Source organism: Acinonyx jubatus, chromosome D2, assembly GCF_027475565.1.
Source record: "Acinonyx jubatus isolate Ajub_Pintada_27869175 chromosome D2, VMU_Ajub_asm_v1.0, whole genome shotgun sequence".
Taxonomy (NCBI): Eukaryota; Metazoa; Chordata; class Mammalia; order Carnivora; family Felidae; genus Acinonyx; species Acinonyx jubatus.
This window is the reverse complement of record NC_069393.1, coordinates 74,360,390-74,374,218: the sequence shown is the minus strand read 5'-3', so window position 1 is coordinate 74,374,218 and position 13,829 is coordinate 74,360,390. Positions and strand designations below refer to the sequence as shown.

General features: G+C 39.0%; 1 protein-coding gene across 2 annotated transcripts in view; it reads left to right on the top strand.

Moving 5' to 3' along the window:
• The window catches only part of MCMBP (minichromosome maintenance complex binding protein), a 47,710-nt gene that overhangs the window by 6,271 nt on the left and 27,610 nt on the right, over positions 1 to 13,829 (top strand). For both annotated transcript variants that reach the window (XM_027063247.2, XM_027063248.2), the window contains exon 2: positions 13,272 to 13,357. In XM_027063247.2, coding sequence (XP_026919048.2) covers positions 13,272 to 13,357 — 86 coding nt within the window. The remainder of the gene's footprint in view (positions 1 to 13,271; positions 13,358 to 13,829) is intronic.

Sequence of the window (13,829 nt, the reverse complement as noted above, 5' to 3'; positions counted from 1 at the left end):
CTACTGTGTCTGGCTTTTCACATAGCTTAATATTTTCAAGGTTCAACCATGCAGTGGCATGTATCAGCACTGTATTCCTTCTTTATGACTGAAAATAATATTCCACTGCACGGATATACCACATGTTTATTCGTTCATTCGTGGATGGACCCTTGGGTTGTTTCCACTTCTTGGCTATTGTGAAGCGTGCTGCTGTAAATATCAGTGTACGGATTTTTGTGTTTTCACTTCTTTTGGGATATACCTAGGAATAGGCTTGCCTACTCATAATGGTAATTTATCTTGATGTATATATACATATATATGTGTGTGTGTTTTAGGTTTATTTTGAGAGGGAGAGAGAAAGTGCACACTCATGAGGACTGGAGGGGCAGAGAGAGAGAGGGAGAGAGAGAATCCCAAGCAGGCTTCGCATAATCAGTTGGGAGCCCGATATGTGGCTTGAACTCACAAACCGTGAGATCATGACCTGAGCCAAAATCAAGAGTTGGATGCTAAACTGACTGAGCCACCCAGGTGTCACTTTTATGTTGTTTTTTTTTTTTATTTTTTTTTTTAACGTTTATTTATTTTTGAGACAGAGAGAGACAGAGCATGAGCAGGGGAGGGTCAGAGAGAGAGGGAGACACAGAATCTGAAACAGGCTCCAGGCTCTGAGCTGTCAGCACAGAGCCCGACGCGGGGCTCGAACTCACGGACCGTGAGATCATGACCTGAGCCGAAGTCGGCCGCTTAACCGACTGAGCCACCCAGGCGCTCCGGTGTCACTTTTATGTTTAATTGTTTGAGGAATTGCCAAACTATTGTCCAAAGTGTCTGTACCATTTTACATTTTCACCAGCAATGTGTCAGGTTTCCAGTTTCTTACATCTAACATTTGTTATTTTCTGTTTTATTAGTTATAGCCATCCTAGTGGGTGTGAAGTGATAACTTCTTGTGGTTTTGATTTGCATTTCTCTAATGACTAATGATAATAGCATATTTTAATATGCATATTGGCCATTTGTGTATTTTCTCTGAAGAAATGTGTATTCAAATCCTTTGCAAATTTTTTAGCTGGGTTTTGTCTTTTTATTGTTGAGATTTGAGTTCTTTGTATATTCTGCATACTACACTTACCAGATATATGTGATTTGCAAATATTTCTGCCATTTTGTGGATTGTCTTCACTTTCTTGGTGTAATGCATTTCAATGTAAGCTTTTAATTTTTTGTGCATAATACACCATAGTTTATGTAGAGGAACAGAAAGCACAGAAAAACTTTCATAACATTCTATTTGTATATGTTCAAGTTTTTAATTTGATGAAGTCCAATTTATGTCTTCCATTTGATTGCCATATTGCAGAACCCATTGTCTAATGCCAGATGTAAAAATTTATACCTATGTTCTTTCTAAGAGTTTGAGAGTTTTAGCTCTTAGATTTAGGTGTTTGATTCATTTTGAATTAAATTTTGTATAAGGTATGAGGTAGGGATCGAAATTCATTCTTTTGCACATGGATATCCAGTTGTCCCGGTATCATTTGTTTTTGGCTTATTTTTTACATTTGCCAGTTTATTATAAAAGATATTATAAAGTATTCAGATGGACAGCCAGATGAAAAGGTGCATAGGGTGAGATCTGGAATAGTACCTCGTGCTTTTGTCTCCAGGGAACTGGAGTGTGATAGCTACCTCCCAGCAGTGGATGCATTTGCCAACCTGGAAACTCCCGCACTGTTTTTTGAATAGTCTGTTCTGCCCACTGAATGGTTGCCATTGAATGACACCTTTGTCAAAAAAATCACTGGACCACAGATGTGTAGCTTTATCTCTGAACTCCCAGTTCCGTTGGTCTATATGTTTATCCTCATGCCAGTACCACATTGCCGTGATTAACTTTGCAGTGTTTTTAAATCAGGAAGTGTGAATCCTTCAACTTTGTTCTTTTTTAATATAGTTTTGGCTTGTTAGAGTCCCTTGCATTTCCATATAAATTTAGAATCAGATCGCCCATTTTTGCAAAGATAGGCAGTGGGCATTTTGGTAGGGATTGCATTGACTCTTTTAGTTCTTTTGATAATAGAGTATAGTTAAGATTACAGACTCTAGAGCCACACTGCTTCTTAACTTCTGAACCATACTGGGTATTTGGCTCCCTGAGTCATTTTTTAAAATACTTTTTTTTTTTTAACTGCTGAATGATTTTCAGTAATAATCATGAAATGAAGCTTAAAGTATTATGTATTTCAAAATAGTATAGTTCTGCTTATTGCTTCTATCGCCTTCTGTATGCAACGCCCCGCCCCCTGCCACTGATTTTAGAATTTTTTTGTTGAGTTCCACTGTAATGATGTTGTTTCATGTTGGTATGGGTACCGCACATGAGATTGGAAGAATTTTGTTTTAATTGTGTAATTAATTCTTTGAATAACTTCCCAAGTTCCTACAGGACAAAAAAGAAACAATTGATAATTAATAAGTGAATTCCAACTACTTGGCAATGGCAAAGAATGAAATCTGGTCATTTGTAGCAACGTGGATGGAAACTGGAGAGTGTTATGCTAACTGAAATAAGTCAGGCAGAGAAAGACAGATACCATATGTTTTCACTCATATGTGGATTCTGAGAAACTCAAGAGAAGACGGGGGGGGGGGGGGGGAGTAACAGAGAGGGAAGGAGGCAAACCATAAGAGACTCTTAAATACTGAGAACAAACTGAGGGTTGATGAGGGGTGGGGAAAGTGGGTGAGGGGCATTGAGGGCACCTGTTGGGATGAGCACTGGGTGTTGTGTGGAAACCAATTTGACAATAAATTTCATTAAATAAATAAGTGAATTCTGATAAAACAAGCAACTACAAGACACAAGTTAGGCAGTTCTCAAAATCGTGCCCCTGATGTTAATGTATTTTTTGTCATTGTTAACGTTTTTTCTTTTCCTTTCCTTTTCTTTCTCTTCCTCTTCCTTTCCTTTTCTTTTCCTTTTCCCTTTCCTAGAGGGAGCACACACATCAGCAGGAGAGAAGGGCAGAGGGAGACAGAGAATCCTAAGTAGGCTCCATGGTCAGCGCTGAGGCCCACGCGGAGTTAGATGCAGGGGCTCGATCTACCATCATGAGATCATGACCTGAGCCTAAATTAAGAGTCAGTCACTTACCCAACTGAGTCCCCCAGGCGCCCCTGTTAATATATTTTCTTGATTCATTCTTTAGTTATAAAGCAAATAACAGTTTGATAAGAATATATTTTAGTATTAAATACTAAATTCAGTGCGATATATACGTGTGAGCTAAAATTTGCGCTTCCTATGCCTCTCATTTTGCACTGTTTTAAATATTAAACACACTCCCAAGTTGTCTCATAGAAGATAGAGTTGAAATAACTCAAGTTCTGTCTCTTCATCTTTACAATCACTGTGGTGTTTATTTAAAATCTGTTGTATGCATGTAGGGCTCTAGAGTGCCACACAGGGATTGGGGGATACTCACTGCCCCTAAGAAACTTTGGACTGTTCTGGACCACTGAGAGATTTACTGTCCAAACAAATGCACTTAGCTGAGTCTTGATTGGGAAGAATCTTGACAATATTGAGTCTTCCTAGCCATGAATGTGGAATATTTCCCCATTTATGTAGTTCTTGAGTTTCTTTCATCAGGCTTTTATAGCTTTCCTCATACAGATCTTACACATATTTTGTTAGATTTATATACAAGAATTTCGTTTTGGGGATGCTAATGTGAATGGTTCTGTGTTTTTAATTTCAAATTCCACTTGTTCATTGATAATATGTAGGAATATGATTGACTTCTGTATACTAACCTTGCATTTTGCAATCTTGCTATAATTGCTTATTAGTTCCAGGCGGGTTTTTCTTTTTGTTGATTCCTTCGGATTTTCTATGTAGAAACATGTCTTTTGTGAACACTTTTATTTTTTCCTTCTTGGCTAATATACCTTTTCTTTTTCCTTTTTTTTTTTTTTTGTCTTAATGTATTAGTTATGGCTTCTAGTACAGTGTTGAAAATGGTGAGAGGGCCATCATTGCCTTGTTCCTATCTTAGTGTGAAGCTTCTGGTTTTTCACTTATTTTTAATTCTTCAGTTGCTTTCCTTTTGAATGTAGAGGCATATTCTAAAGTTGTTTTTTCTCTCCAGCAACTTTAGATACCATTTCAGAGTTTCCATTTCATAAGATGAGGAAATAGTGTCTACACAACCCTCCATTGCTTGTACCCAATTTTTGTCAGTCATTGTGCCACAAATGTGGCACCAAAGTTTACAGTGCTCTAGTGCTTTGTCTGATCGTATTATAAAGGTCAAAAACCATTTATGTTATTATGTTATTATAACAAAAAACATTTATGTTATTATGATTGTATAATAGCTTTCCCTACAGAATCTACTAGGGTGTTTGGACCAGTAGGGGAGGAAGTAAAATCCTGTCATTAAATTATTTTGCTTTAAGGACAGTGTTTCAAGAATCAAGGTCAAAAGATTTCTCTTATACTCCAAAGTTTACTATCAAGCCATAATTTATCATTTTTCTTCATGAAATAGGTTTTGCACTTTATCAAGTGCCTAGTTTTCTATCCCCTGAGATGGTTATATTTTTTCTTTAATCTTTTAATGCCATAAATTATCCTCTTAGCTCTTCTGGTCAGAAACTACTTTTGTATTATTGGGATAAGTACTGCGTGATCATGATTTCTTTTTGAATACTCCATTGGATTCAGTTAATAGTTTATATGGGAGTTTTGCATCTTTATCTTTTGTGAACAGCTTGGCTTGAAAGTGCATAATTTTCTGGACTTGGGACTTCATGGGATTGAGAGGAAAGATCAGCAGTTTTTCTCTCGTGCAATATTAGACATACACTGTTCTTTGACCAGATAGTGATAACCCGAAGAGCTCCGCCTGCCAATCTTGTGGCAGTTTTGGCAGTTCATATTCTTTCAGAAATTCATCTTTCACCTGGATTTTCAAATCTGTTTATAGTTCATAATATTTTGCATAGTTTTTAGTGTTTCTGTCATCTATAGCATTTTCCCTTTTTTCATTTGTATGATTTTGTTCTTTGGGTTTTCTTTGTTCTGAACTGGCTTGCCAAAAAATTTAGCTATCTTAACATTAATGATTTGTATTAGTATTTTTCTCCATTTTATTTATTATTTTTCTTATTCTTTGGATTTTCTCTTCTAAAAGCTTCTTAAGTTGAAAAGTAATAAGCTCATCTATTTCCACTCTTTCTTTGTACTTGATAAGCATACTCGAATCTATAACTTCATAAAAACCACCTTAGTAACCCACAGACATTAAGCTGCACAGCTTTCTTTGTTATCCGTCTGGGAGAATTTCATAATTACTCCCTATAAAGTCCTCTCTAAATTATGGATTATTTATTATCATGGGCTTCTCTGTTTTTAAAAATCATTATAGACATAAGGGTGCTCATGTATTAAGCTTCCCTTTTGTACTGAGTTCTTATCTTGTCACATTTTGGACAGAGAACATACACCTGGCATCTGTTGAGGCTTCCTCTGTGACTAGTACGTAGAACTTTTTGTAAATGTCACATGCTAAAAATGTACTCTGGATATTTTTATTTATTAGAGAGCTTACTATCTTCATACCTGCTGTGTATTTAATTTTGTGTTTCATGCTTGATTTATGTTTCTGAGAGGGCTGTGTCAAGTCTTTGTGATTTCTGTTTAGTCTTTCCTCCTTAGTTCTGAAAGTTGTTGCTTTATGTATTTTGAGGCTATGCTGTCAGGTACATACACACTTCCTTGAGCAGTACTATGTTAAAACTTAATTTACTTATATTTGTATTCTTGCATTTCCTTATTGAACAGAATTTGACATCATATTCAATAAGTTCTTCCAGCATCTCATTCATATTATTCACTAAGAAAGAACTATGATATCTTTGTGGATGTTCTTCAACTTCTTCGTTTTTAAAATTTTATTTATTTTGAGAGAGAGGGAAAGAGAGAATCCCAAGCAGCCAGAGCCAGATGCGGGGCTTGAACTCACAAACTATGAGATCATCACCTGAGCCAAAATCAAGAGTTGGATGCTTACTCAACTGAGCCACCCAGGTGCCTCAACTTCCCTTTTGAATTATTCCTCTCATTTGTGCTAGTTGCTTTTTAGGTTTGTTGCTTAATTATGATGCTTGGACTTTTCCCCCCCGCCATTGCATTCATGAGTTAATTCTGTTGTTTCTTAGACCTTAGGTCGTCCGCTTTAGCGGATTCTTCATTTTAAATTTAAAAATATTTTTAAGAAATATTGTGTGAGAAGAGAACAAGAGATTCATCACATAATAATAAAACAGTTCACTAAGAGGCCCTACATGTAAATGCACCTAACAGCAGAGCTTCAGAATACAGGAAGTAAAAACTCCTGGAACTGGAAGGAGAAATAGAGAAATTTGTAATTATATAATTATAAGTGGAGATTTTACCATTTCTCTTTTAGTATTCTACAGAACAAGTGAATAGAAGATAAGCAAGGATTGGGGCACCTGGGTGGCTCAGTTAAGCATCCAACTTTAGCTCAGGTTATGATCTCATGGTTTGTGAGTTTGAGCCCTACATTGGACTCGCTGCTGTCAGCATAGAGCCCATTTTGGATCCTCTGTCCCCCTCTCTGCCCCTCCCCTGCTTGTGTGTACACATGCACGTGCTCTCTCTCTCTCTTTCTCAAAAATAAATAAATGTTAAAAAAAAAAAAAGCAAGGATTTAGAAACACTGCACAACACCATCAACCAAATAAATCTAATTGACATTTGTAGAATGCTCCACCAACATCAGAACATACATTTTTTCTGAGTGCGCATAGAACATTCACCAAGATAAGCCATATTCTGGATTATAAACAAATATTAACAAATCTTAAAGAGTTGAAATCATCAACTATGTTCTCCAGCCATAATGAAGTCAGATTAAAAATCAGTAACAGATGACAAGAAGATTCAAAGTTGTGGAAATAATATTTCTAAATAATCCATGGATCAAAAAGTCTCTAGGGGAATTTTAAAATATTTTGAACTAAATGAAAATGAAAACACAGCATATCAAAATTTGTGGGATACAGCCAAAGATGTGCTAAGAGGCATTAAGTGCACTTATCAGAAGAGTAGATCTCAAATCAATAATTTAAGCTTCTGTCTTAAAACTAGAAGAGCAAAATAAACCCAAGTCAAATAGAAGAAAGGAACTAATAAAGGTAAGGCAGAAATGAATGAAATTGAAGATAAGAAAAAAGAGAAAATCAATGAAACCCAAAGCTGTTTATTTTTTTAAAAAGATCAGTAAAATACATAAGCCTATAGGCAGACTAGCAAAGGAGAAAAAAAAAAAAAAGACACAAATTACTAGTACCAGGAATGAAAGAAGAGCTACCACTACAGACTGTATGGACATGGAAAGGATACAAGATAACTCTAAGGACATAAATTCAACAACTTAATGGAGCAGTTCTTCAAAGAACTGTATTTCCTATTTTTACTGTGACAAATCACCACAAACTAAGGGCTTAAAACAGTATAAACTTATTATCTTACAGTTCTGGAGGCCAGAATGATGGGAGTCTTACCGGGTAAAATCAAGTTGTCAACAGGACAGCATTCCTTTCTGGAGGCTCTAGGGGAAAATCTATTTCCTTATTGTTTTCCAGCTTCTGGAGTCTGCCAACATTTCTTGGCTCATGGCTCCTTTCGAGTTCTCCTCGCTCTGAAGACTTCTGTCTCCCTCTTCCATGTTAAGGACCCTTGTGATTATATTGGACACACATGGATAATCTCTCTGCTTTAAGGTCAGCTGATGATCAACCTCAATTCTATCTTCTACCTAAATTCCCCTTTGTCGTGTAATATATTCAGTTTCTGGGGATTAGGATGTGGCCATCTTGGGGCAGGGGGAGGCATTATTCTGCCTACCACTCCACATATTCATACTCACCCCAAGGTAAAATAACCATCAGCTCCCCCTCTTTCATGTGTCTCCCCTACAAAAGCCTCTGTTCTAATTTTTGTCTCTGTGATTTTGTCTATTCTTGGTACCTCATGTGAATGGAATCCTACAATATTTGTCCTTTTGTGTCTAGGTTATTTCACCTAGCATAATGTTTGTAAGGTTCATTCTTGTTGCTCTCATTGTTTGACAGAGTACAAAGATAATTCATGGAAAAGGATCTTTTCAACATAAATGTGGGAACACATTTAAAACCTTTAAATCGCATACCTTATACAAAAATTAACTCAAAATGTGTCACAGTTCTAAGTATAAAATTTAAGACTGTAAAAATATAAAACTTTTAGACGTAAGTAGAAGATCTTTGTGACCCAGGGTTTGGCAGTGAGATCTTAGACATACACCAAAGACACAATGCATGAAACAGAAATTTGATAACCATCAAAACTAAAAACTTCTGCAAAAAAATACTATTAGAATGGAAAGATAAGCCATTAACTAGAATATATGTGAAAACCATAGATGAGATTTGTATCCAGAATGTATAAAGAAAGCACAATGGTAATTAACCCAGTTTTAAAAAGGGCCAAAGATTAAATAGATGCCTCACCAATTCAGCATCATTAGCTACTAGGGAAATGCAAATCTGAACCATGATGAGATGTTACACACCTATTAGAACAGCTAAAATTGGAAAACATAGTGACAGTACCAAATGCTGGCAAGGATACAAAGAACTTGATCTTTTATACATTGCTGGTAAGAATGCAAAATGGTACAGCCACTCTGGAAAAGAGGTGGGATCTTAACTGTACATTTACCGTATACCCAACTGTGCCATTCCCAGGTTTTTACTTAGAGAAATGAAAGCCTACGTGTACACAAAAACCTCTACACAAATGTTTAGTTGTTTTGTTCATAGTTGTTAAACTTGGAGACAATCTAAATGTCCTTCAGTGGGTAAATGGAGAAACAAATTGTCATTCAGCTATACTGTGGAATACTATTCAGCAATCAATAGAAATGAACTATTGATATACTCATGTGTTAGGGTTCCCAAGACCACTTCTATCTTGAGAGACTCACTAGAAGGACTTAATGTGACTCCATGGATAGTTTTATTCAAGGCCAAGATTTATTACAGCAGGATAGGAAAGATACACAGCTGGATCGTAAGGGAAAAAGACACAGATGAAGTCTGGAGGAATCCACGTGTAGGCTCCCTTATTCTGTCTCCCCTGGGAGAATTCATGGCTTGGAAGACTCTGTTAAGATGTCGGTTCTCCTCAAATTATCTGTAAGGTCAACACAACCCTAGTCAGAATTTCAGCAGACCTGACACAGAAGTCCATAAGCTGGTCCTCACAATTACATAGACATGTTAAGGATGACAATAGTCAAGACAAATTTGAAGAACTTAACGATTTGATTTTTAAGACTTAAGACCGAGCCATAATGGTTAAGACAGTAACGAATATAGTATTAAGACAGCATAAAGATAAATAGATCAGTGTAACATAGCAGAGTGTGGAAATAAACTAACATAAGTACAGTGAGTTGATTTTTGATACAAGTGCCAAAGCAATTCAATGCTAAAAAGAAAGCCTTTTAATGTTGGAACAAGTGGATATCTTTTTGGGGAGAAAATGAGCCTCAACCCCTATGTCACAATATAAACAAAAACATTAATTTGATGTGGGTTTACAGACCTAAGTATGGAAAATAAAAAATGTAGAATATCTTCATGACCTTGGGGGTCAGTTACTATGAAGGAAAAAAAACTTGGCAAATTGGACTTCTCCTTAAAAGACACCACTAAGAATGTCAGAGAGATAAGGGGAAAATAATGTGCCGTGCATATATATCTGGTTTCATCATCTGTTAGGTGGCATGGTCTTGTTTGTATAACTTTCTTTTTTGTTTCTTTAAAAGTAAACTCCACACCCAATTTGGGGTTTGAACTCATCCACTGTAAGGTCATGAGTTGCATGCTCCACTGACGAGCCGCCCTCCTCCCCTCACCCCCCAGCATGTCCTGTTTCTTACTCAGATGCAGTCAGGATAGCAACGTTGCTGTGGCTGTCATGGCTGTGTATCAGCCTTTTCTTTAAACATCCATTTTCACTGGAAGCAAAAATGCCCATTCTTATTTACTTACTTATTGTCCATTTTGGCAGTGCTTCATCGGTACTCCTCTAGTACAACAGCAGCTCTCTTTAGTATGCATCAGATTCACTTAGAGGGCATTTTGTTTGTGTGTTGTTTTTTTATCGCGATTTACCAACAGCACTTCATTTTTGCCTTCTCGACATCTCGTTCCACGGCCTCCTTGCCCTTTCTGCCGGGCATCAGAGCCGGTGTTGGCACCGGCCGTGTAAACACTGGCTGCAGTTCTCCTCCTCCTCGGTTGTGACTCTGACTTCCTCCTTGCAGATATTCCGTATGGGCATGACCGGTCCTGTCAGCTGGGTTTGACCGATTTGAGGTCTTCCGGAGAGCCCTCCCGGAGAGGGGAGAGAGAGAGAGAGGGAGACACGGAACCGGAAGCTGGCTCCAGGCCCCGAGCGGTCAGCACGGAGCCGGACACAGGGCTCGAACTCACAAACTGGGAGATCATAACCTGAGCTGAAGTTCGGGGCCGAGGGCGTCCGGGAAGGAGAATGGGCTGGGAGCGGTGCCGCCACCACGGCACGCCGGCCTGCAGGACTCTGCAGACTGGTTCTACCCTCTTGGATTCCACCGAGATCACTGGTTCATGCCGCCTCCTTGTGGACGCCGGCCCCTCGAGACTCTTCTGAAGGCCCTGCCGGCTCGCACTTGGGTGTGACGCCGCAGCAGAGGGCACCTCGCTGTGGGCTGGAGGGGTCCAGGAGGGGTCCAGGCGCAGGGTGCGGTTGAGGCACCAGGCCTTTGGTCTGTGGATCTTCCAAGCTGGCTGGTTGAACCACAAGGCATGCGCCACTGTGGTCCTGGTGGAAGTGGGACTTCGGGGTCCTGCCGTTCCGGCCGCCGGCCGTGGCTGCTCCGAGAGGGGACAGCCAGAGGGAAGGGATGGGTGCCGCAAAGCCATTTAGGCATTTTCAAACGCAGATTGCTAGGCCTCAGCTCCAGAATTTCTGATTCAGTAGGTCTGGAATGGGCTGGAAATTTTGGATTTTTAACAACTACTCAGGTGATTCTAATGATGGTGGTCAGGGCACGCGCTGAGGACCAGTTTCTCGGTGGATGTAACCCTCGTTGCACATCTGAATCACCTCAGGAGTTTATTCCTTCCTCCTTTTTTCAGAATTAGACTTGGCTCAATTAAATGAAAGTGTTTGGAAGCCCTGCTGAGCATGGTGTTAGTGGAATTTTATGAATATTTCTAACAGAATCAGCTCGTCACAAATAGTTCCTTCCTTTACTTCACGGCACCATAGCACCTGTGTGATGAATATAAATGGTGGAAGTATTGGCTAGCTATTTGGTTTGCTGGTTCTCCCCAAGCAGATAATTCCTAATTCTGTCAATAATTCACTTTGGTCTTGGCTAAATGCTGTAATTTTTTTCAAACCCTTGGTTTTCTTTTCTTTTTCTTTTTTTTTAAGATTTCATTTTTATTTTTACTTTTAATGTTTATTTATTTTGGAGAGAGTGAGAGAGTGCAAGCGGGGGAGGGGTTAGAGAGAGAGGTTAGGCACAGAATGTGAAGCAGGCTCCAGGGCTTGAGCTGTCAGTGGGGCTTGAACTCAGTGAACCGCGAGACCATGACCTGAGCCGAAGTCATACACTTAACTGACTGAGCCTCCCAGACACCCCTAAGATTTTATTTTTAGGTAATCTCTACGTGCAACGTGAGGTTCAAATTTACAACCCCGAGATCAGGAGTTGCTCCACTAACTGAGCCAGCCAGGTACCCCGGTTTTCTTCTCTTTAAAAAACATTTTTTTTTAATGTTTGTTTATTTTTGTGAAAGAGAGACAGAGTGAGCGGTGGAGGGGCGGGGGGGGGGGGGGGGGGGGGAGACGCAGAATCAGAAGCTAGCTCCAGGCCCCGAGCTGTCAGCACGGAGACTGACGCAGGGCTCGAACTCACAAACTGTGAGATCATAACCTGAGCTGAAGTCAGCCGCTCAACCAACTGAACCACCCAGGCACCCCTCTTCTCTTTAACATGACGTTAGAAACACCTTTCTCTTCATTTTACAGTCATCATTGTAAGAGTTGTCAATGGATGCTAAATCTGGGGGTGGGGCAAGATTTGTAATAATTATTTGCATGCTCTTGAAGTGCCTCCTGCAGATTACTTAACAGTTGCAAAGGGGAAAAAAGTTACTGTGGAGAGATTGGCTATCCTTTTGACTGGGTGGTTAAGGTGAACATCATCAGTGAGGGGAAGGTGGACATTTGTCTCTAGATGATACCATTACAAGGACACAGCATCGCTCAGGGAATAGTCTGATAGTGCACACCTGCCATCTAATCATAAGAGAACATTAGACAAACCCAAAGTGAGAAGCATTCTATATTTTTATCTAGGGTTTGTATTCTTCTTAAATATGAATGTCATAGAAAATAAAGATTGAGGAACTGTTCCAGATTGAAGATGAAAGAGACATGATAGCTAAAAGCAGTCAGTATGTGATCCTAGACTGGCTCATGTACCGAAGAGGAAAAAGTACAATAAAGGATAGTATTGGAATATGGATGGTGGGTTAGGTAAAAAGCATTAGTTTTGAATTTCCTGAGATTGGTAACAGTACTGCTAGTTATGTAAAATAATCTCTCTATTCTTAGGAAATGCATATTGAAATATCTAAAGGCAAAAGCGTATGGATGTGTGTAATTTAATCTAAATCGGGTCAGAAAACTATGAGAGCAGATAAATGGAGCAAAGACAGAGGTATTCTTTGTACTGTTCATGTGATTTTTTTGGAAAGTTGGAAATTACTCCCAAATTAATTTTTTTTTTTTTAAAAGAACATCCTCTTTTTATTTCAGGATGGCTGTAAGGGAAAAAAATCTGTATAAAAATGTTTTCAAAGAACATCGTGCTTTACAAATGATGGTTCATATGCTGCTTTGCATAGCTTTAGGCCTCATTCTGTGGTGTTCTTGGCTAGGGTGTTGGCTCCTGAGAGCCTGCACGAGGTCACCATGCCCTTCCTTGTGACACCCAACCCCCTGGAGGGCAGCCCCCCCCCCCCCCCCCCCCACCGATGCCCAGTGCAGGGCTGCACCTGAACGCGAAGTGCCACACCTGACCAGAGTCTGTTGTTACGTATTGTAATATTGTACATGTAGCTGTGAAAAGTGCCTTTTTTTTTTTCAGCCCAAAATGGAGTTAATCCTGACTGGGAGAAGAAAGTAATTGAATATTTTAAGGAAAAGCTGAAGGAAAATAACGCTCCAAAATGGGTAAGTTTATTGCTGCTGGGTTGGGCTGACTTCCAGGTTCTCTCTGTAGAGTGGTAATCCACGTAAAATTTTAAACTATATATACACATTATATATATACTATATGTATACATTAATGTGCCCTGTCTTCTGCATTAAGTGTATACGTATTAAAAGATTTTGCCCTCTTTCAACTGAAACGTCGAGCAATTCGGTGCTTCTATGTTGGTGCCTCTAGGTGGCAGTAACTGACCATATTACTCTCTAAGACCAAAAAAAAGAAAAAAAAAAAAAAAAAGGTGTGAGTCTCTATTATCTTTGTTTTATTGCTTTCATTTAAAAAGAATTGGCATGTACTAGGTTGTTTTTAATGTTTATTTATTTTCGAGAGAGATGAGAGACAGAGTACAAGCAGGGGAGGGGCAGAGAGAGAGGGAGACACAGAATCCGAAGCAGGCTCCAGGCTCTGAGCTGTCAGCACAGAACCTGATGT